Genomic DNA, 23,777 nt, shown 5'->3' with positions numbered 1-23,777 from the left:
GTCTAGAATCCCGAGTCCGATCAAATAAAACCTTGACCAACAAATAATGTGACTTTTAATATGAATTAAAACATCAGCTTTAAAATCAGATACAAAGAAAAGCAAGTAACTTTACATGGTTTTTCCTCAATAAAATTCTATGACATACATAAATGTTCAATAAGACAATCAAAATTTATCATGAATTTGTGTCACATTCTGTCTTCCATAATGATGGGATCAACGTTTCACGGATCAATGATTGAAATGTAAATAAACACTTTGATCAGGTACATTGCACCTGCCAGAACGTAAGTGGACCGAATCGAGAACATATTTAGCCAAAATGCCAGGTCCCTATGCCGGGCATTCTGATGATGCATACCCAGATGTTTTCAACCTCCCGGCTATGCCGCCCCAACCAAAGAAGAAAAAACCTGGACAACTATCCGAAGGAGAGATAAAACGATTTTTTGAAGAGGTAGGTATTTACAAATGTTCCTGATCTTAAAATGTTATCGATACATACAACTTTTGTATTTCTACAAGATATATTTATAACCACCCGTTTGTCAGGCTTTGTACTTTGTCATTATCAAATAAGAAACAGTGGAAGTGGGTCAGATTTACTTCTCTAAGTAAACAGCATGTCCAACATAGATACTTTTATTTGAAATCCAAATACAGCAGGCACATGTCAGGGGAACCGGGGGGAGGGCTACCCCTTCAATTTTTTTTTCAAATATTAAATTACTTCTTAGCATGGGGCATTACTTATGGACAGGCTGGTTGGCCCCCTCCCAATATGTTTGTTGCAGTATAGTCAAATCAAGGACATTTGGTAATGCTGGATACGACCCCTCCCCCTCCCCCTTAAGAAAAGGAGGAATTTTGGATAGGTTTTGCGTGTCTCATTTTTCAGGTATGTATATTTTTTCTGCATGTGATTGCCACTCTAAAAACTATATTACATGCACGTGCCTGCAAGCACTGACAATCTTATTTTGTGTTCTAACTAAACTATCAAGCTTGGAATATAATTTTTTAATCAATATTTTTAAACTAAGAAATAATAAATCATATAATGTTAAAAAGAACCAAATAAATGCAATAGAGTGATAATGTTTATACTCTAGTGCCCCTAACTGAAAATATGTGGCCGGGCCCCCCCCCCCCCCCTTCAAACTGAATTGCTTCCTACGGGCCTGATATACTAGTAACTTGTATTTCTAGGGATATGTCGTGGTGAAGGATTTTTTCTCCCCCAGTGAACTCGAACCCTGTAGAAAGGCTCTAGAAAAGCTTGTAGACGATGTGGCACACCGTCTTTACAACGCCGGCAAAATTTCCAGTAAGATATGAAAAATAACATTTTGAAAAGACCGTCTTGAATTTAGATGTTTATATCACATGTATACATTGTATACAACAAATTTCTATTTATTTATCTCAAGGTTTATACAATGACTGTGATCTTTTCCACGAACGACTGCAGAAAATGGACAAAGAATGGCCGGGTGCCGCCATCTTAGTGATTAAAACACAAGTCTTGCCACAGGTGAGCATAAATATGTTTTGTGCAAAGGCTTTTATCTAAGATAAACATGTAAATGAGCGGGCGACAAAAGAATATTGAAACTGTTGTGGCGGCACTTATTGTGGGCCCTGCACATATTTTCGCCCATCGGTACAATATGCCTGCACACATTGTCGGCAACAGCGAAGTGTGTAAACCTAGCGGCACTGTCATATACTGCTGTTTGGGCAGCGATGTAACAACCGATAATGATATAACGTCGCTTAATGATACAAATATCATTACAGGTTGCAATGCATTGCATTAATAGTTGACATGCTCATCTGCTTATTGATATGTCTTTCATTAAGCGGCGATTTAGAATTAGCGGTTGAAAAAGTCAACCATTAATGCGATAATTTAATTAAGGGTTGCAGTTGCAACGCTTAATGATATTTTTATCATTAAGCTGCGTTATATCATCAGAGGTTGCTACACAGCGGAAAGGGCAAAATTACTATAATGAGGAAACAAACGATCTTTTTAATTTCAATGAACATAAAAACTGAACAAATGACATTTAATGCACAATCAACAGACCTTTTCGCAAAACGAATGTACATTAACGTAACAAACATATATGTAAATGCAAAACAAACATATATACATATAAATGCAAAACGAATGATTATCTTTGCAAAACAAACGTACATAAAACACGACAAACCATTTTCAACAAACATACACATTTTGAAATCAGACCATCTTTGAAAATTTGTATGGTTCCCTCTCCCCACTGACTGGCTGAAAATGGCCTGACTCAAAACTGTTTTAAACCTCCAGGAAGTAATTAATTTTTCTAATATTATAAAAAAAAATATTTTAAAAGTGAAGCATTGGAATTGAAATTTTTTGAGAAAAAATAATTTTCATCCACCTACCGATCCAAATTTTTACTTTGAGTTGGGAAAGTTCAAACAAACATTATTTTAAAGATGACCTCGTATTAGCCGCAAACTGTGCAAATGAGCCACCGACGACAATATGTGCCGATGTGTGACTTCATTTTGTCGTTGATTCTACATAAAGAAAAAAAATCGTCTTAATGGCACAGCTATTATCGCCTGTGACAAATGTGCCGATGGACGACCATTAAAAATTAAATTGTTTTTCCCTATGCAGTTAACGATCTATGTTGAATGTCGTTTTAGTGAAGAATGTTCAAAGAAATGTTATTTTCTATTTTAGGCAATGAAAGATATTTGGACAAATGAGAGATTGCTAAATGTAGTTGAACAGTTAATAGGACCAAATATAGCAGGAAATTGTGTGTTTAACATGCGTTCTAAACTACCTCAACACGAGCCCACAGTCGTTCCTTGGCACCAAGGTATCATAAAAAGCACAGCCTTACATCATGAAAAACCTTCATGTCTCAGTTTGTGTCAGGAAAAAATAACAGATCTGTCGTTATTTCACAAAGCCAAATATGTTCAATGTTAGAAATTTATGCAACCACAAAAGCCCCAAGACATGCAAATTTAATACTTGTAATGGTATCAAATTACTAGTATTTCTTAGTACCTCCTAAAACAATATACTAGATTTGGACAACATGGTACAATCGAGAAGCTTATTACTTGTAATACTTTCGAAAAATAAGCAAGGAATCGGGTATACAACCCCCTTTTACACACAACGAAATTTATTAATTTATGGAATCTGTGAATCGTAGGCTCACTTAACCATCCTTGCAATTTACCGGTATGTTATATATGTGTTCCTGCAGATAACGCCTATTTTGACCATGACGCTTACAAACAGTTGATACCGACAGCGTGGATACCGTTTGTTGACGCCAACGAGAAGAATGGATGTCTTCAGGTACTGGTACCATTCGTCATTACTTCCTCATAACAAACACTCAGGATAAATATACATAACAAATTTATCATAAAAATTAAAACTGAATATTTTTTTAAAAAGATTTGGAAAATGTTACAAAATTAGCACTTGATTTACGTAGTTTCTACGTCGTGGACAAAAGAGCGGACGTACGGCTGATCACACGTGCTGTTGGCAGGGAACCTGGTACGTCATGTTAGAGGAAGAGGAAATGACGAAGTCACTAGGTAGAACTGAGTCTGTAAATAAAAATTCACAACTTTCAACATCTTCTTTTAAAATTTTCGGATCACAGCATAGAGAGGGAAAAAAAATCTGGCCATTATTACTAGAAAAGATGGCATTTTTGTCTTTTCATGACCATTGCAAACATAGTACATACAATATGGGAAACATTCGTCATATAAAATACTTTTACATGTATTTGAGTGCTATTTTGAAATACCCAACCATTGCAGAAGTTACAAATTGAAAAGGGTAAAGGTAATGAACAGTGTTTGATCTCACAAAAATGGTATCAGTTACCTACTAGGTGTAGTAAGCATCCCGTGTCGAGCGGATACAGGTGAGCCCTTTGTATCAATAAGGTAAGCGGCATAATCCGTCATCAAAATGACATTCAATTGGTATGAAGAATGTCCAAAAAAACACCACCGAAGGATAAGAAATGTCATCGTAACGACCACAGACTTTATGAAATGAGCCACATTACATTATTATGAATTTTTATTGTACAGGAGTTAACATGGAGAAAGATCTCCGTCTGGTTGAGGTTCCATATGGTGGCATGGTGTTATTTAGCAACGCAATACCTCATCAAAGGTACATTTCTTAGAGCAGCTGCTAAATTGCAGTAATGTTCTCGAATGTCCGCATAATGTTATTGTCGAGGGCCTGCGCAAGAAAAATGATTTTGAAAATATGTGTTTTATAATATGTATGACTGTTTTTACAGTTTACCTAATGTGTCTAACGAGATCCGATGGTCGATGGATCTTAGATGGCAAGATGCCAATAAACCGTCAGCCTTCCATGGACTGAAAGAAGCAGTTGTGTTCCGAACAGAAAAGGATCCTAATTACGTAATTGACTGGGAATCCTTTGACGCAGTAGATCGAACTGATGTCCAGTTGAAAGCTGTAGAAGATATCCGGGTAAGCACCTTAATTCCTCTAGAATTAAGCATTATGGACCATCAATGCTTGCAATATCCCTTTTTGCAATTTTAATATTCATTTTTGTGCATGGATACCTTTCTATTAAAAAAAATATATTTGTAAAAAAAGATGTAATGGTAAAGAATTTTGCAAATTTTGTAGGAGGACAAACCAGAAGAAGGATTTGATACGCTGATATCTGGTCCTTGGATGAAAATGTGGGAGGTCACCAATACAAACAGACATGTGGTTATCTAAAGCCTACTACATGTATCGAAGTCAAAGTTTATTGTTAACCGCCTAAATACATGCATTTCAATCGCAAAAATTTATTCACTTGCTTCTAAATGTATGAACATGTTCTAAATTACTAGAATTGACTATTTTTGTATTTTTTCAGCAAAATTTATATATATTAAATTATTGCTAAATTATTGCTAAATATTTTTTAGAAACGGTATATGGAACTGTATATATTGTAAAATGCTATATTTTTACATAATAAATCACAGTCGATTCATATATTATATTAACAGACATCTCGTTTACTTGCAAGGACATAGTCGCCTACGTGGCGCATTGGTTAGAGCCCTTACTTATAAGTGACGGCGGAAGGAGCTAATCCTTACGTCGCGAGTTCGAATCCCACTGCGGGACACAGAGACTGGTAATTTGGACGAGACCTAAAAACGAGGTCCATGTCGCAGTAGGTTTATACAAAAAAGATTCCTCACTGCCTAATACTGATTCTGATTGCGAAGTTTAGGTGCTAATTTGCAGCCCTCCACCGGCAAGAGGCTTCATATAAGTGAAAAATTTTCGAAAGGGACGTTAATTAATTAAAAACCACACAATACCTTGCAAGAGGATGAACGAAATGTTCGTTCAGTGATGGCCCTTGGTGAAATACCGAGGATCATCGATAAAAACTGTTTTCTATGCTATTTAATCTCTTTGAAAAAAAAAAATAAAAAAACTTTGTTTGATAGTACAGGAATTAAAGCTCAATATTATTGTTGGTGAAAAAACATGTAATTCATTTCTGCAATAGCTGCAACCCTAAATTCCTTTACCAACAAACAGAGAGAGACGCATAATATACAATTATAGCCTTTTTGTGAGGTCAATCCCTCGATATATAGACCTTAGAGAGAGCGCATTGTTATGTCATTGCATTATGACGTCACAGTAATGAAAACCAGATGTGGTATCTGTTTTTAGAAACATCCAGTCTATAAATACTATTGTGACGTCAGCACTATTGTTGCTTCACAGAAGAACGTTTCCAATTTTAGAAACAGCAGGTTTATAAATTTTTGAAATAGAAACATCGAGTCTGTAATACTTTTTATACTTGATCATGTGATCCAGTTTGAGCCAATCAGATAGTTGGAGCAATACAGAAAAATAATAATGGTTTATATTTAAGTCTGTATAAGTGTCACAAAGAAAATTTTACCAAATTTATCTAAAATGTAACAGAATTTTAATTTATAAAAAGAATTATTTTTAAGGTCAGACGAGACGTTCCTCAAAATCCGTTTTGTATATCTTCGTAATGTATGAGAAATATTCAAAATTTTAATAACATTCTGATTTCTAAACCAGTTTGTAAACGTTTTTAAAAAATCCAAACACTTAAACATTTGAAATTGGAAAATTATTTTTCATCCCCAAAGGATTATATAAGAAAAACTACCCCTGGTATCTTGCAGAAATGCCCGGTAAGGTACCTCAATTTTTTGTGAGTAAACATGTTTAACTAGCAATACTTCAATGACAAACTCTTAGAAAAATTTATCTGTTATTAAGGAACGTCTCGTCTGTCCTTAATGCCTGTTTTTAACATATGTTGAAAATTATTTATCAGTCAATTAATGTTTAGACAGTAAAAAGGAATTTGTCACTCAATATTTATTTAAGGAATTAGTGTTAATCCTCTACCTCAAAGAGCGTCCAACTTGTATGTGCGATAATTATGGCACGCCAAATTCACAAAAATGAGATAAACCTAGTTTCACAATTGATAAAATAGGTTTATCGACTGTAAACTATAGTTTACAAACCGTAAACTATAGTTAACGATTCGTTAAGTATAGTTAACGATTTGTTAAGTATAGTTTTCATCTGTAAAACTATATTTAACGGTTGTTAACTATAGTTTACGAATGATAATCTTAGTTTATCTGTCTGTAATAAGCGTTAACAATAGATTTTGTTGATAAACATAGATGCACATTTGTAAACTATAGTTTATAATCGTAAACTATAGTTAAGAGTTGTTAATCATAGTTTCGCAAATCGTGAAACTATATTTATCAGATCGTTAACTATAGTTAACGGTTTTTAAACAATAGTTTACAAATCGTGAAACTGTATTTATCAGATAATCTATGTTTTGCAATCGCAAATGATTGTTTTCAGTGTTAAGTATAGTTTACGATTGTGAAACATAGATTATCGCGTTAACTATGGTTTACAGATGTAAAATATAGATTAACGTTGTTAACTATAGTTTACAGTCCGTGAACTATAGTTTACAACCGAAAAACCTAGTTTATCAACTGTGAAACTATGTTTATCTCATTTTTGTGAATTTGGCGTGCCATAGATAATTGCGTAAATGTGTTAACTGAAGTTTGAGAGAATCCCGTATGTTGTGGGAGAGAGTTTTTTTTAGATCCGCCGTGGACAATCCGGACGTGAAAATTCGATGCACTGGACATTCCGTCATCAAGAAAAATATAGTTTTTCTCTGGACTATTTCGAGTTACCAAAACGTTTGTGTGAGTGTCTGTATGTGAGCGTTACAACCTGTCTTTGTTTTATGTGACTTGACTTGATTTATTTTTCAAAATACAAACTTTAACTTTTTATTGCTTGACTTTCGTTTAATAAGTTTTCATCACAAGTTCACTTGTGTTATAAGTAACCATTTAAAGAAGTTTTAAATACGATAAGATATCTAATTATTGTCATTGTAAATTCTGATTGATGAAAATGAGACAGAAGGGAGATAAATATATTCAGTGGATATTTATTGAGTCGGAATTAATTTTCTAAATGCTTTATATGCATATGCCAATGAATCTTTTCATTCGATCCATCTGAATTCATAAACAAACATTTTTCAATATACTTAACGCAGGTGTTCCTAAATAGATTTCTTTAATGAATAACAAAATTTGATTCGATAACTACAGTATATGACAGAATATTCGATTTTTGGCATTTTATTTATCTTATTTAGTGTACAATAAAAAGCCTACTTGATAAAAAATAATTTCGATACAATTAATGATAATCGGTAAATAATAAGCATGTCTTTACAAATCCCCATGATCTCTGTTTCTCTTGTCCAGAAGATCTTTGACCATGAGAGTTTCCCCGTTATTTGCGATCCATTCTTTATCTATGGTATCAAACCCACTAAAGTTGTCCGGAACATTGAAAACTGTACTCCAGCTTTGGCCTTCGTTGCTGATAATATAATTTCCAGTCTCGTTCCATTCGTTTGGTTTGTGAACAAATGGAGGGAATCTAATGGGCATAGACGCTTGTCCAAACAAAGCATTAGCAAGTGTGCAGTAGCTTACTTCACATTCGTCCGCAATAGTACCGAGGTGTTGGCTGTAGCCTCCGGGACATGACTTTGAGGTATATGTCGGAGAGAAGTACTGGTTAGAAAGAGGATTACCTTCTTGGCAACTGTAGAAACCAGCAAATGGGACGGAATACCTCTGTCCAAGCTCAAAATCATCCGTCAAGCATACATACATGTCGGATGTTATCAGCATCGGCTGATAATTGGGCGGACAGCTCTGGGACTTGGTCACGGGGTTGGAGACAGTTTCAGTGTATATTCCACCGAAGAGGTAACCAGATTGTGGAGGAGCATCACCGACGTGTGCGTAACACCAGAATGTTGAATACGTCGCCTCTCCGTAATATACGACATCGTGGCATTTCTTCCAGAAAACCATGTAACTTTCACACACCTGTCGGATTTCAGTTTTTGTAACGTTTCCCTGATAAAGCAGGGCTGATTGATATCCTTCGCCACAATCAAATGTTCCGGTTTTCTTGTTTTTAAGAGTCAAGGGAACGCATAAATCGTCTGTATCGCCGGAGAACTCACACGTTTGGTAAACACCACCAATTGTCAAGTTTTTGCCAGGGGGCAAACATGTTCCATCGTCCACATTGGCATTGAAATTAAAGTTGGGAGAGTTGATATCAGTACATCCTTTGTACGTGTTAAACTTGTAATAAGCCGAAATAGCTGCCTTTACTGAATCATACGTTTTCGCTCGAATAGAGGCTGGTAACTCTGGAAACTGTTCTCTAGTAATAAGAAAATGCAATGGATCTCCTGACTTATCAACCGCAACCAAGTCATTTCCAATTCCGTCGACCCAGTCGTTGATACTAAAATTCAACGGTTTATATGGTTTGCCTCCATATGTGTAAACAGTAGAATGAGTTTGACCACTAGCATATGTTTGGATCATTTGATCAGTAACGGACGATGCATGGTCAAAACCTGCTCCTCTTCCAAAGAAAAATACTCCAGCTGCTGCAGAAATTTCTGATTTTGTCAATTCCGAATTTGTTGATATTGAGCTGTTGAGTTGATCAATTTTAAAGATGGAAGCACCAGCATCAGAACTAGTAATTATGTGAGTTCCAAAGTCTCGCACCAAAAGTTGACTCTCGTACCGTGCGTATCTTTTCCTTCCATTTAGATGATGGCTAGCGATGGATAGGATCTTGGAGCGGAAACCGTTATCTAAAGATGCGCTTGGTTGGAGTTTAGATATGTATCGTCTGTATTGGGCTCCTGTTCGCTGTGTAAATGAGTTATCGTTGACCTGGTTATTTTTAACATCATCATATTCTGAAGAATATTTTCCACCAATTGAGAACAATCCTGCGATTTTGGCTTGCCCACCAACGTTTATGGATTTTGATGTAGATGAAGTGAAATTCATCCAATGATCAATTCTTTCGGAATAGATCTTAACCTGACTTGCTTTACTTGGAACAACGAAGACGTTTTCCGGAATAAGGTAATGTCCATCTTCAGTGACCTTACAGTTTGTGTAGTTGTAGACAACAATCCTCGCTCGATCTTCATTCTTCAAATTGTCCCAGCCTCCACCAGGAAGAACTTCAAGCGTCAGAACGTCTGGATTAGATATCCGACAATGGAATGCAGAAGGCAAACACCGTGCAGGAATTATAATGGAAACAGTCACAATATAACATGCCCAGAGAAGTTTTCCTGTCATGTTTGTTGATTGGCAACTATACTGAAATTAAGGTCCAATGTTTTTAAGATACAGTGTACTTATCAACAATGTTTACAAATATGATATATAACATATTTGCATTTATCATTGATGAATGTTATCTAAAACTGATACGGGTATTTTCACCTATTGAAAGTGTTGATAACCGATAAGCTGTTCATTTTCTTTTTCTGGTTGTTTTCTATTATACCAAGAGCAAAATGAGAAAACTGTAATAAAAGAAATATTCGTAAAAGTTCAATGTTCAGTTATAAAAACACAACAAAAGGAGTTATCTTTTTTCTCCACAAATTTTGTGGTGTATAGAAATGACATGTTTGAATTAGTTATCAAGTTATGGACCTTGTTTGTAAACAGCTTTATCAGTAAGTAGCAATTGTGATAGTTTCCACCCAGGATTCATTTCGATTTTAGTCAGTGTACACGAAGAAGGATGGAGACTGGGAAGCCTTATCGTATGATTGCTATAATTTTGTTGTCATGTTTTTTTATTGAGATCAAAGGGAATGTCTCTAACTGCAAGTATACAAATACATCGATTTTTGGATATGAAGTTTTGCCCGGAAATGGATGGGATAATCTCCGAAATGAAGTGAGAGGTCGAGTTGTCCTTCGCAACTACAGTACTTGTCAAATCACTGAAGATGGTCGATATCTGCTACCAGATGGGGTTTTTGCAATTCCTTTGAAGTCTAGTCAAGTTGAACTCTACTCCCAACTCATTGAAAACTGGAACAATTTTACATCAGATACGTCCGCGAGTATCAATTTAGATGGTTCAATCACTATTGATGACCTTCCAATCAACGGGAAGTTCTCCTTAGAATTTCAGGGAGTAAAGGGCCATCAAATAAACGACGATTCCGTAACGATGAAAGTTAAAGCAAGGTATGCTAGATACTCAGCAAGACTTCAGCCTGTGACGTCACTTGATCCCACTTTTATGGATCGCGTTACAAGTATTGCTCAACACATACAATTTAACCGAACCGCCTCCGCCAAATATGAAAGTCAGCTCTTAGTAAGGGATTTTGGAACTCATGTTGTTACAAGTATAGATGCTGGGGCATCCATCGTAAAGATCGACCACATAAATAGAAGTTTAATGCAAGACGCTTCTGTTGATCGTTATCAGCTATCGCTAATCGCAAGTTCCGATCTTTTCCACGGTAGTGGAACAGCAAATGTGAATCCTGAAACACTTCAGAAGTATTACAGTTCTCTGACTCATTCATCTGTAAACACTTATGGAGGACCCATTTACAAACCTGTAAATTTCAGTATCAATGACTGGGTGGATGGAATCCAAGATGAACTGGTAGCCGTAGATCGAGCTGGAGATCCATTGCATTTTCTCATTCAACCAAAACTTTTTCCCAATATTCCCGTTTCGACAGTATATGAACTAGCCTCCCACGTTGATCAAGCAATCAAGGCCTACTACAAATACAATACACACAAAGGCTGCACAGATCGTGATTCGGACAACTTCAATTATTATGCCAACGTCGATGATGGATCCTGCTCCCACAACATTTCAGGACTTGTGTTTGGAGGTATGTTCCAACAATGCAATGAATCGGGAAATATTCCAAATACTTGCCAAAATTTTGAAAGCAAAAACCCATTGACTGGTGACTTCACATGCCCTGAAGGATTTGACATAATACCACTTTTTACTGATAAGCAAGCATTTACTCAGTCGAAAAAAGTATGTTCCAAGTATATGGTCTTTTGGTCAAAATGCCAAGAAGAATCTGTCAGTGGATTGGCAACGTTTACATCTTACTGGTGCGCAGCAAAAGGGCAATTTGCCATCCCAACTGGTTTCCTATTTGGAGGCGTATTCTCTGACACAATTGCCAATTCAGTAACTCAGCAGAAAACTTGTCCGCCATATTTTAATCCCATTAAAACAGCGAAGGAACTCTATATTTGCGTGACAAATGATTTTGAAAACGGAGAAAAATATGCCATGCCATTTGCTGGATTCTTTAGCTGTCAGAGTGGCAATCCACTCACAGGAGGACTAGATACAACCGTCAATGCTGTCAAATCCTGTCCCCCTGGTTACAGCCAGCACCTTGCCACAACACAAGACGATTGTGATTTGATGTACTGCACAAGACCAATCAAAATACCCGCCAGTCCTTACATTTCAGTTCAAAGTCCTCCTTTCATGAAACAACCATTGGAAACGAATGCAACTTCCGACTTTTTGGTCAGCGATGACGGACAGCAATGGACCCAGCTTTACAGTGTGGACCCCGATTTTAACGGATTCAACGGAACTGTCTCTGGATGGATTGTAAACGATGGTTCAAATCTTAATATGGAATCCCTGCTAGCATCAAAACATCCAACACCGAACACAGATAGAAAAGTACCCCCTCTCAAAGACATGCTGAGCAATGAGGATCTTCAGTCAACAGAAGAGACGGTTGATAATGGAGATATTTCTGAAAGTCATCTTTACTTCATCGTCGGATGTTCCATTGCGGCTACTCTTTTCTGCGTTCTTTTTACAACCATTATGATTGCATATGTCCTAAGAAGCAAAAGCAAGAACAACTACCACAGAATGGGAGATGAACTTCATTCAGTTAAACACTAAGGACCACCTTTTTTATTTATAAATTTCCTTTCGTTTGGGAAACACCATTTTTAACCCTATTAAATTAATTAATTATTTGATGGAAATTTTAAGAATAATGAAATTAAGTAAGATGCAACTTTTTTCAGGATTAAAACTAATTAATGATTGGAAATGAAGCATTGAAGGATGCATTTTAATCACAAAGTACCTACATGTATATTATTGATTACAATAAATACTGTTACTCATTCGTTTAGTTTCTTATTATTAATTATGTACACAACATTTTAGAAGGAAATTTATCCCTCTGACACAATTGTGATGCTTATTCTGTTCCCACTAATTTGTCTCACCAAGTCATTGACATCCACCAGTAAGATGTCCTTTTCTCCTCTACTTGGGAAAGTTATACACTGTCGGATTTCCATCACGGTCAGAGAATTTCCAGTTCATGTTTCTCCATCTTCCAATATTTCTTTTTGTTTTGTGGTATGCGAAGGGTCTTACGTTTTCTCTGTCATTCCTCAAAAAATTAAAGGCAATGAGATAAGCTAAGATATGCGATAAATTTGATTCCTCCTCTTCATTTTTTGGTGAACCTAGAGATTGTATTGAGCCCCATGGTTCAAAATCAAATGAATCTTTGGCCAGGGATCTGGGATAAGGAAGTTTAATATGCCCCTGAGGCCGCAAAATGTCCAGAATTCGCTTACTGGTGAAAACTCTGTTAGCTTCATCCTGTTGTGTGTAACTGTTATCCAATTCTTCCTGGCATACCTTATAATAAAAGAAACTTTAAATAAATTGCTTCTGTAAAACTCTGGTCTGTGTAAGCAGTTTGTTAATATATTTTTTTTGTTCGGTTTTTATGTATTGAATAATGTTTTTTTTTATAAAATCAAACGTACAGAGACATTAATTTTAAGTAAAACATCAACGGGTAGAAATGCAAAAAACAATAAAGGTGACAATATTACCAACAAATTACTTAATGATCCATATAAAAAAAATAAGAGAATGAACCTAGTTCTATTCTGGATTATTTGAAATTTTATCCCCTGCAAATGACTTTGGGCTACTACTTTGTTCTTCATGAAAGCTATTTCATATACTCAGTATCTCATTTCATTTAATTAGATATACGTCCACAGAGAATGGAAATATGTCTCGTTCTTTTGTTCTTTTTAATTCATCTTCCAAGATTTCTTCGGAGCGAAATTTTCGACCAGGACACATCTGTGACAAAATGTGTTTAATTTATTTATATCATATTGTAATTTTCTTAATTTTTGGTGAATTTAAAGTTTGGATGGCGCAGCACTATCATTGTTCTGTATCTGCTTTTAAAAGATCTTTGTGTTAATTATAATATTACATAAAAATAGAGATAACAAACTAAAATCAAACTCAAATGTCCATTAAAACAATACACTTAGGAAGCAGAACACACAGGGAACTCTAAAAAATCGGAGGTTTGATCAGGTGAGATGAAGGCGAAAACATCTCCTGTCAATCAGTCATAACCGCCAAATTAGCAGAAAAAGTCAGTCAGCATTCGACTTAACGTTAGACTGTATTTGCTGACAAGGTCATTACGTCGTCCATTTATCTTGCGGAATGTTCATTTTTACTTTGAGCGAGTCTGTTGAAATTCTTGTGTCACCGACTTGTTTGTTAATAGTAGGAGCTTCCCTGATTTTAGAAATTGGTCGTACAGAGAATCAGTTTAAAAGATGTGTTTTCTAGAAAATGATATGCATTCTTTGCGTTCTCAAAATGATATGATCATACGAAAAAGCCTCTTCAAATAGTTGCAGCAACCATTTCTTCGTCAGAAAGAATTTCATTATCAACAACACCTACTATTGATGTGTTCAGTGTTGCATATAGCATAAAGAATGTTTATTTTCAATAAAATGTAAACTTTTCATTTCTTAACAAAGACATTTATGGAATGTTAATCTATGGCTCAATTCTCATAAACAGCTTCAAAATTCAAACTTATTCAGACCATAGACATTTTAGCATTTATACCCTCTCCCCCTCTGCAGTTGGTGCGATTATTTATTTTGAGATTTACACTGCTACAAATATTATTTTACAAATCACTTTTATTTTAAAAAAAAAAATAAAAGCAGGTATCTTCAAGTAAGCATTTTTTGTATGGGGAAATCTCAAGAAAGTTTTGTAAAACTGTAATTGCATATCTTATGATTGTCTTTATATACCGATATATCTTTTTAAAAAAGTATTTTAAGATAAATTTTAAAAAAAATCTCCGATAATTTTGTGAAATTCAAGCCATATATCAATTTATAATTTTCAGATCTATCTGCAGGACTTGCGTTATTGACAAATAAACCTTTAACAACACAATATTTTTTTTTTTTTAAATAAACTTAATGTTTACGTAACTAACACTGGTATACTTATTATTGGAATATTTGACTTACCACTGTAGCTGCTAGGGAGGCGAAAAGAAAGAAAGCTTTAAGGACTGAAGATTTCATGTTCCATGCACTAGTCCCTTCCTGAATCTAATGAGACTTGTAGAAGATCGGATTAATGAAAATGATGGATAAAGGGGCGTATCCAGAGGGCTTGACCAGTCAATGGTTATACATTTATCACTGAAATCTACAGTTATTACCATGCCTTAGGAATCATGCAGGTTCCTAGGGTTGAATATGCTTTTGTTTTGAAAAATTTTAAGCCACTGCAGAGGGTGAAAATAGAAAACGACTTGCAAATATGGAATCAAAAATATAGATTGGATATTAAACAGCTTGTACATGTTTTAGGCGCTAAATGGAATGAGAACATCTTGAAAAAGAACGCTAGCTAGTATCCTCTGAACTGGTTTTGTTATAAGTAACGTACTTGCATAGAATTTTGTGGCTAAGATGTGCAACAACAAAGTCAATTTGCAAGATCACAGTGAAAATAAGACTGTCAGTAAGCATTTTAAGGCACACTATGACAAAAATAAGTTCATAGTAAATAACATTAATTCCTTCTTGAGCTAAAAAATAGTTGTGTCATTCAAAGATTCTTGTCTTATTTTGAAATACGTGGATGATTATCAGGTGAGTTCTGTATTTATTCTCTTTTTCTGTTTATTCTGACGCACAATAAGTCCTTGAGGATGGAAAATGCGCTAAAACACATTTATTGCCTGTGTTTATACAAGTAAGATAGATGAGATTTAAAATTCATATTACTTTGTTACAGAAAAAAAAGTCGAACAAATATCAGCTATTGATATATAACAACAAATCGTCATATATATTAATAAATGGAGAGAGAGGAGATAATTTCATAACCTTGCCGTTTCTACTTTGGTCTCATGAATCATAAAGCAATGACCGCTTTTCGTGACGACGTATAACTCTATAAATAGTAATTTAGTATAATACTTTTCCTAATCTTTATGATTATACACCATATGTTAATCAATTTTCTGATTTGAAATAAATAAAACTTCCATCATGTATAATTTTGTTGCTTTACGTTGATTTGTAGCAATTTTATCAAAGTTGTGACATTACTTTTGGATCAACCCTCGTATTACGTTTTTTCATTAACTAATAGGGAACAACCGGCATCCGTTGGCTAACAGATTGCCAGAAAAGCTGATTTCCAAAGACTACATGAGTATTATCAATGAGAAACTCTTACCTTTTTATCTACTTTAAAGTACTGGTGTGTTATAATTAATTCAAATCATTTTTAACAAAGTATGCAGGTGACAAATGACAAGGTTGAGGAATGCGAGTTTTATTCTTACTATATATTACGGCGAGTAATCAATGAATATGTTATTTTCATTTATATGCCTACACGATATATTCAAGTGAGCTTGAAATAAAAGATGCGACACATATGTTTAATGTATGGATATTTTTCTAGAAAAAGACATTAATGGGAACCTAATGATAAAGACGATGACGTAACCTTTCAATCGTTTACTTCCCTTACATGTGCAGCAATATACCTTAATACCTGTTTCTGAGGTTTATATCTCTCATATGATTCGATATGTGAGAGCATGCTCTGTCTGCGTACAAATGACGTAAGTACTGACAAACTAGTTGCAATGAAACATTATATAAATATTGCATGTAGTTGAGTGTAACATTGAACATTTTCACCCAAACAAAACCATTGTCAACCGAGGCGCAGCCGAGGTTGACAAATTGGTTTTCAGCGGTAAAATTTTCAATGTTACACTCAATACATGCAATATTTATTATATTATACTGAATGTTTTATACAAAAACATGTTACAGTGAACCGTGCGCGCATAAATTCCGCGCAGTCGCTATTTTTTGTAATACCACCCGTCGTCAAGCAATGTTGACTGTTGCTACGCAGGAGGGCGTGGCTTCTTTATTCAGCGGGTAGTAGTGTTTTTTATCAAATGTTTCTCGACGAATCAGATTCAAGTAATTTACATGAAAGTATAATATATGAAGATAACAAACGGTATTCAAGATCAAAAGTCCATAAAACAATACACAATAGGAGCAGAGCAAACATAGACCTCCAAAACATCAGAAGTGGGGCCAGGTGCCATGGAGGAGTGAGCAATTCTTGCTGACCGGTCACATTCGCCATGTGCTCCTTGTCATCATCGGGAAATAACGAAGAAATCCGTCGTCGATTCAATGTATAAATAATGGACTAAAAATGAGTATGAAAAACGTCAGTCAGCATTTGCCTCAATGATAAAGATGAATAGTATTTGCCAACAAGGTCATTGTATCGACCACAGAACTAACCAAATGATGACTTTAATCGAAACTGCTGATATTCTTGTTTCATCAATTTGTTTGTCAATAATTTACTTCGTTTTAGAAATTGTTCATACGTAGAGCATGCTCTTGTTTATCGAATCAACTGAGACATATCATATCCGTATGCAGGTGATGAAGTTATATTGCTGCATAAATCAAGGAAGTTGACGACTGAAAAGTTAAAGCCATCATGTTTATCATAGAACTTGGTTGTAAAATTACCACTAACGCCTTTTTCAAGTAAAATATCCAAATATGAAACAAATGTGTCAGACTCTGTGGTATCTTTTATCTCAAGCTCAACAGGATATTGTATCGACAAAAGAATGGAAATTAGAATTGTTAATTGATAACACGTCGTCGATATATGTAAATGTCGAGTTGAGGGCAACATTAAGTGTTTTCTTCTTTTCACGCATAAGATTTTGCACAAATTCTGCTACATCTGAATAACAAAATAGGTCTGCTAATAACGGGGCGCTATTGATACCCATGGGAATTCCATAGATTGTTGGAAGACCTGGTCTCCAAAAACAATATAAAATATTGTCACTCAGAAACTAAAGCATCTTTTTGATGTCAACTTCAGAGTACCTGTGTGTACAATCAGAATGTTTTTTTATAAAACAATTTTGCAAATGACCAATGGCAAGTTAAGTTAATTAACGATTTCCATTTTTATTAGAAAAACACCTGCCGTGATATCAAAAAGCCTGGACTTTAATTTATCGTAGGGAATGGTTGTGTATAAAGTTGAAAAGTCGCAGATTTTAAGCTGTTGATTTTGATAAAATGTTGTGATTTCAAATTGTCCAAAAGTCCCTTGGAATTTTTGAGTATCCACTTCTGATTTTCACCACTTCATGTTGCACAGTACTCTTGAAGTTTCTCCTTCACTACTGTTAACATTAATATTTTAGTGAGGCGTAAAGAAATAGGCTTTGTTGAACATTTATTGGATCCCGCTTTGTATCTTTGTAAGGATTCTTATGAAATTTTGGAATCCATTATACATGTATATATATGGTAGTTTAAATTCATTTTGGCTCTTTGGGATATTAAAAATATTCAAAACTGACCTATGAGTTTCATAACATAAAATAAGATATATAAACATAGTTGCGACATAAAATTCAACAGTCTTCGCAAATTCTATGGTTAATACAATGACTTTGTTAGCAAGTACAGTGTAGCATCAAGTCAACTGTTCATGAACATTTTTTGCAGTTATTGTTTGGCCATCTGAAATTTTCTTCAGATTTTCCCGTCATTTCCCAATCATAACAAAAATAACACTGTGCGTGTGCGTGGTCGGAAGGGTGCCCACTTCATCATGGTACCTAATCACAGTTTTTTAATTATCAAGGTCTAAATAAAATTATTCGCGAATATGTCATTTCACAGAACTACTGAAGTTCTCCTTCACTGCTTTTAGTATTTTTGTTAGGAGTTAAGAAAGAGGATTGTTAGAACTTTGATTGATCTCGCTATGTACCTTTGATTGTAAGGATTATATGAAGTTTATGATTCCAATGTAAGGTAATCCAAAATTAATTTGCTTGTGAGGAATATTGGAATCTTTGACATGTGATTTTGGAGAATCTCTGTCTTAATTAGAGAGGATAAAGTATAGGTATGAGTATGAGTAGGATCTCCAGTTGAAGAGTTAAGGCAAGTTCACCTAGTAATGGTAATAATTAGTCTTACAAACCCACTTCTATATATTGCTTCCTGCAAAGTGGTCAATATTTTTAATTTTAGATATTTCTTTATGTCACTTCTGAATCGTTAAGAACAATAAAGATATCATTTTATATCCCTCCCCCTTTTTAATAATTTTATACGAGAATTTATGGCCATTTTTTCAGAATATATAAGAAGCGTAAGTCTCAAGTCTCGTGATACAACCATTTCATCTTCAATTTGGGGATTTGAAACGATAAAACCTATCGCTGGCAGCCTAACTATATAAATATAACCGGTTTCCATGTCTTCCAAACAGAATGTACACGCATATAAATATAACATAAAACAAATCCAGATTTACAATTCTGTTTGTAAACCATTTTAGGTTTCACTTGCATTCTAAAAATAACTGTAACACACATGCTGATTTAGAGGCCATTTTAGCTCCAAGGATAGTGCGAACAAAATAAGAGGATTCTAATATAATTATAGTCAAAGCAAAATAAACTGATTCAAAATCTAAAAATGATAAGAGATTATACGAAAATGTTAAGAGATTATATAGATATGTTTGCCATACTACTACCAATAATTCCATAGTCTGTATTGTCCTTGAAATCGTCACCAGTACATGTACACTTTGTGAATTGGTAATATTCTAAAAACGTTGTTTGCGTGTAATCTATGAAATATTAGTGAAATAAACACTGCCAAATTTTGAAAATTTATACCCAGCATTGTCAGCATAGGCTATTTTTCGATTGTGTCATCTTAAAAAAAATTGTTTGGTTGCCCTCTCCCGACCTCTCCCGAGCGACTGGCTAAAAATTGCCCGGGTCAAAACGTTCTTTTTTCACCTCCAGTTAGGAATTCATATTAGACATTAGAATTGAAAATTAAGCATAAAATTTCTGTGAAAAAAATTCTAATTTACCTACCGACCCAATGTCTCATCCTAAGCTAGGAGGGGACAAACAAATATTATTTTTACATCGACCTTGGTCATGTTTTTGTTTTCGGGAGGGTTGTGTGAGATTTAAAAAAAAAATTATCTCAATTGCATGCAATATTTCAATAAATGAGAAAAATGACAAAAGTTCAGAACTATTCCTTTTGTGACATGAATGTACACCCGTACAAAGATAAAGCTAAAATGTAAGTAAACTTATTTTCCTAAACAAGAAAAATAGGATTACCAAAGGTATGCAAGGTAAAAACATTAAAAGTGAGTATATTTTCCAGTTTTTCACGGAATATGCGTTCTCTAGAGATATGAAAGAAATATCCCAATAATTTAAGTGTTCAAAATAATGAGGTGGCCCCCAGGCCAGTTGATTTAACAATCTAGGAATTATTATCCTGAACTCAAAACTATTCATTAAACAGAGTCTTTCTAAATTGATTTACTAGTATATTTTGAATTAAAAGATCGGCAATCTGTCAACACTTTTCATTGTTGTTGGTATACGTGTCAGAACATTTTTGTTTTATGTGGAAAACCATCAGTTTCCAATTTCGTTAAAATCTATTTGATGGAGTTTGAAGGAACCAAAGCACATAATCACCTCAAAAAACGAATGACGATTTCATATTTTTCTCCTTTTTATTCAAAACTATTGTTTACTAATCAGTAAATTAACACAATCAACTTAATAAGTTAAATTAGAGCCATCAGTTAGTATGAAAGAAAAATGAAAGATCTTGAATAATCTGCTCGAACGAAATTCACCCCATCTGATGTCAAATGTTTCATTTTCCTTTTTATATATGCATATGGATTAGAATAAAATTTTACATCTCTTACTTTATACGAATATTTTGTAAGGATATATTTATAACCATTACATACCTTTCCGTATCTTTTTATATGATTTCAATAGTTGCAGTAAATAAAGCACATTTAACTCGTATTTTGGGTTTTGTATGGTTTTCCCTAAAATGTTGCAGAAAATGAAATTGTTTTTTTTTTTATAATCCGTATCTCAAATTTTGTAAAAAATAATATATGTTGAAACGAAACTTAATGTTTTTGACAAGAGGTTTAGGAGTTTCAACATGGATCCATACGTAATTCTGCCCGAGGAGGAGTACCCCACTCTACTGGAGGAACTGAAAAAACAGCTGCCAGCCTCACTAATGGTAAACACTTACCGGAATTATTTAAGAAATCAACTCCGCTAACTTTCAAAGAGTTATCACAGAAAAAAATAGAAATGGAAATATTTATAAATGAAGAATTTTTGTTGTCCATCCATACTGATGGGAATAAAGTTGATTTCAATTGGTGGTGCATTGGTTTCTACAATACATTTTTGTATACTGGTAGTTTATTAAAAATATTTCAATAATATATACAATGTGAAATTAAGTATCGTATTATAAAAAATAGCAATCATTAATACAATATTATTTTGGATTATAATTTAAGTTTCGGCAATTATGATTTTTTTGTATAGGATTCAGCAATTTTAATTTCATTTTTTATCCATTTAGGCTTATTATCCATTGATGCTATCCCAAAAGAATCTGTTCAAAAAATTCAAGTTCGTCCTCGTCGATGAATGGCCACAGTTTAATTGCATTTTAGAGGTGGAGAACCTGGTACGTTGCATGTATCATTACAGGATAAAATCGCGATGAATCAAAATAAAAAGCAATGTACGCTGAACAAAAGCAAAAATATACTACACACATTCTCTTCTGGCTCTGGGAAGTTCCAAAATTTGCAGAATTTACTGAAGGAGGATGTAATTACTATGTTTTTGCTCTCTCTCTCTCTCTCTCTCTCTCTCTCTTTCTCTCTTACCGGTATAATATTTATAGTAATAAATGTGATATATTAAAGCCTGAAGACCTATCCCCACACCGAGTGTACGGTTACTGTAGACGAGAGGAGTTCTGTGTTGTTCTAAATCAGATGATTTCTCAGCGCCTTCAGAAATCAACATCCAGCATACTCCTTTTTGGTATCATCATTCTTATAACTGTATGCTCGACTATCATTATATTTCCTTTTTTTATAATATCATAATACTTTTATATTATTATATAATACTGTAGTAAATAACTTTCGAATATTTGCAATTTGCGAAACATGGTAGGGGGGCCAAGGCGGATGAAGGAAATATTATCTATGTCAGGAGATGAAGATGCTCACAGCGCCACAGTTTCTACATTAAAGTGCTGTAAGTTGTGTTAAACCATTAAACATGGAATTTCTTCGTCAAAAAATGTTCCAGTTTTGGATGTTTCTTTCTGTGAACGTTTCATGTGAATTGCCCTGATTTATGCATTTTATTTGAGCCTCTTATGCAAAATAGCAAATCTGAATAAATATAGAGACGTTCTCATCATCTATTGCACAGATATTATTATTTTGAAAAATCAATGATGATTATTATGATTACAATTATTGTTTTCAAGATGTTTTTAATAATAACACTTTTTTCACATGCAATCAAATTGTACATGTTTGAATGTACTAATAATTAGATGGATCTAAGAAAATACAAGATACCAAACCGTCATGGGCTGGAGGTTTTGATACATTTAGAGTTTCCAAACACACCTTAAAGAAAATGTAAGTTAAAAGAAAATGTTTCTTCTGGGTTCCATTTCAAATATTGACCGAATTCATAGTAAAAATTTCCTTTTCAGTCTTCTAATATTCGTTCCTTTTTTTTCTCCCCTGGCAATGTTGATAGTGAAGTTCCCTCACCGTTTATCGCCACAACCATCAAGAGAGAATACATGGACTTGATTCTAAGCCAATGGCAGTACACAGGTAGTTATTGTGACGCCAAAGAATTCTTCACACATACAGCCACCACTTTTGAATCCGTGTGCATCCTCAACGAATCAGGAGAACCAGTGGCCTGGGGTTTTGAACAACATTACGGAGCTATCGGGATGATTCACGTATTACCAGAGTATCGGAGGAGGAAACTCGGAAGTGCTGTTGTTTCCCTTCTCTCGGAGAAAATTCTGAGGAAAGATGACTTTGTGTACTCGGCTATTGAGACAGGAAATACAAAGTCAATTATATTGCATAAACAACTTGGGTATGAAGAAGTTGAAGTTTATCCCGAATGTATTTTTACCTGGTTCTATTACGAGAATGAAAAGAAAAGAGTGGACGAATCTATTCAGTAAAAAAAGCACTTACACATATCTAATTAAATCAATGTTTTTTTCATTCATTAATAAATGTGGAATATTTTAGGGGGTTATTTAAAACAAATAAAAATGAATTATAATACATAACGAATAGAGTTTTATAAAGGATCGGTTCGTGTAAATTTAAGATGTTTTGTTCTTGTTCTCCTATTGGGATATGGAAAATAATTTCCGTCTGGCAGAAACCTCAGGAGTTAAACCATTATAAAACATCACTCATTTTATTTAAACTTCTCTTGAAAGTGGTGTACATGTACTTTATTAAGCATTAGTTCTACCCGAAGAAAAAGTAATTGATCAGAACAATATATATATATATACATGGATCCTCCTCTTTAAACTAGCGAAAAATATGGTGGTAACGAACAGTACAGTATTTAGTTTTAAGTCCATTTAAGGATGTACAACACACCCACCCCAAAAAATTCCTGTCGTTTAATTTTCGTTATTTTTGTATATTTAGTACATGACTATATCTACTGCATGTATGCACATTTTGGACAAAATCGTTCGAGTGGCTTTTGGACAGGAAATTCCAAAAGTTACCACCCTTTAGTTGTTTACAAGGAGAGAAAATTTTTCATCAATGAACTACTTAAACCGTGATTTTCAAAAGAGCCAGGTTAGATATAAATGTCAAATTTCATTGACTTA

At 34.4% G+C, this 23,777-nt stretch overlaps 5 protein-coding genes across 5 annotated transcripts; 3 read left to right on the top strand and 2 right to left on the bottom strand.

The window, feature by feature from the left end:
- Window positions 1-129: 129 nt before the first annotated feature.
- Window positions 130-5,079, top strand: LOC134258774 (uncharacterized). Its single transcript, XM_062741358.1, has 9 exons — window positions 130-460; window positions 1,213-1,330; window positions 1,434-1,537; window positions 2,744-2,885; window positions 3,285-3,379; window positions 3,522-3,627; window positions 4,138-4,222; window positions 4,356-4,554; window positions 4,720-5,079. Exons 1-9 carry the CDS (start codon window positions 326-328, stop codon window positions 4,813-4,815), a joined length of 1,080 nt encoding a protein of 359 aa, XP_062597342.1. The 5' UTR covers window positions 130-325; the 3' UTR covers window positions 4,816-5,079.
- Window positions 5,080-7,826: 2,747 nt separating this feature from the next.
- Window positions 7,827-9,949, bottom strand: LOC134258749 (macrophage-expressed gene 1 protein-like). The gene has a single exon (XM_062741327.1). The coding sequence runs from the start codon at window positions 9,846-9,848 to the stop codon at window positions 7,884-7,886; it is 1,965 nt and encodes a 654-aa protein (XP_062597311.1). The 5' UTR covers window positions 9,849-9,949; the 3' UTR covers window positions 7,827-7,883.
- A 353-nt stretch (window positions 9,950-10,302) lies between these two features.
- Window positions 10,303-12,483, top strand: LOC134258786 (macrophage-expressed gene 1 protein-like). The gene has a single exon (XM_062741376.1). It carries the CDS (start codon window positions 10,303-10,305, stop codon window positions 12,481-12,483), a length of 2,181 nt encoding a protein of 726 aa, XP_062597360.1.
- Window positions 12,484-12,731: 248 nt separating this feature from the next.
- On the bottom strand, window positions 12,732-15,222 carry LOC134258748 (uncharacterized). Its single transcript, XM_062741326.1, has 2 exons — window positions 14,919-15,222; window positions 12,732-13,242 (listed from the first exon to the last, which is right to left on the bottom strand). Exons 1-2 carry the CDS (start codon window positions 14,973-14,975, stop codon window positions 12,859-12,861), a joined length of 441 nt encoding a protein of 146 aa, XP_062597310.1. The 5' UTR covers window positions 14,976-15,222; the 3' UTR covers window positions 12,732-12,858.
- Window positions 15,223-15,430: 208 nt separating this feature from the next.
- On the top strand, window positions 15,431-23,099 carry LOC134258747 (glycine N-acyltransferase-like protein Keg1). The gene is made up of 7 exons (XM_062741325.1): window positions 15,431-15,551; window positions 20,987-21,086; window positions 21,441-21,548; window positions 21,793-21,913; window positions 22,049-22,132; window positions 22,440-22,527; window positions 22,652-23,099. Exons 1-7 carry the CDS (start codon window positions 15,541-15,543, stop codon window positions 23,097-23,099), a joined length of 960 nt encoding a protein of 319 aa, XP_062597309.1. The 5' UTR covers window positions 15,431-15,540.
- The last annotated feature ends 678 nt before the right edge of the window (window positions 23,100-23,777 follow it).

Source organism: Saccostrea cucullata, unplaced genomic scaffold (genome assembly GCF_032062105.1).
Source record: "Saccostrea cucullata isolate Sc308-1 unplaced genomic scaffold, CSIRO_AGI_Scuc_v1 ctg27, whole genome shotgun sequence".
NCBI lineage: Eukaryota > Metazoa > Mollusca > Bivalvia > Ostreida > Ostreidae > Saccostrea > Saccostrea cuccullata.
The sequence above is the reverse complement of the archived record's forward strand: the minus strand, read 5'-3'. Positions and strand labels throughout refer to the sequence as shown.

Coding starts and splice junctions, on each gene's coding strand:
- LOC134258774 (XM_062741358.1), top strand. CDS start 326: ATGCCAGGTCCCTATGCCGGGCATTCTGATGATGCATACCCAGATGTT. Junction 1,331..1,433: donor CAACGCCGGCAAAATTTCCA/GTAAGATATGAA, acceptor ATTTATCTCAAG/GTTTATACAATGACTGTGAT. Junction 3,628..4,137: donor GGAAATGACGAAGTCACTAG/GTAGAACTGAGT, acceptor TTTATTGTACAG/GAGTTAACATGGAGAAAGAT.
- LOC134258749 (XM_062741327.1), bottom strand. CDS start 9,848: ATGACAGGAAAACTTCTCTGGGCATGTTATATTGTGACTGTTTCCATT.
- LOC134258786 (XM_062741376.1), top strand. CDS start 10,303: ATGGAGACTGGGAAGCCTTATCGTATGATTGCTATAATTTTGTTGTCA.
- LOC134258748 (XM_062741326.1), bottom strand. CDS start 14,975: ATGAAATCTTCAGTCCTTAAAGCTTTCTTTCTTTTCGCCTCCCTAGCA. Junction 13,243..14,918: donor CCTCCCTAGCAGCTACAGTG/GTAAGTCAAATA, acceptor TTTTATTATAAG/GTATGCCAGGAAGAATTGGA.
- LOC134258747 (XM_062741325.1), top strand. Junction 22,133..22,439: donor AGTTTCTACATTAAAGTGCT/GTAAGTTGTGTT, acceptor ACTAATAATTAG/ATGGATCTAAGAAAATACAA. Junction 22,528..22,651: donor AAACACACCTTAAAGAAAAT/GTAAGTTAAAAG, acceptor CAATGTTGATAG/TGAAGTTCCCTCACCGTTTA.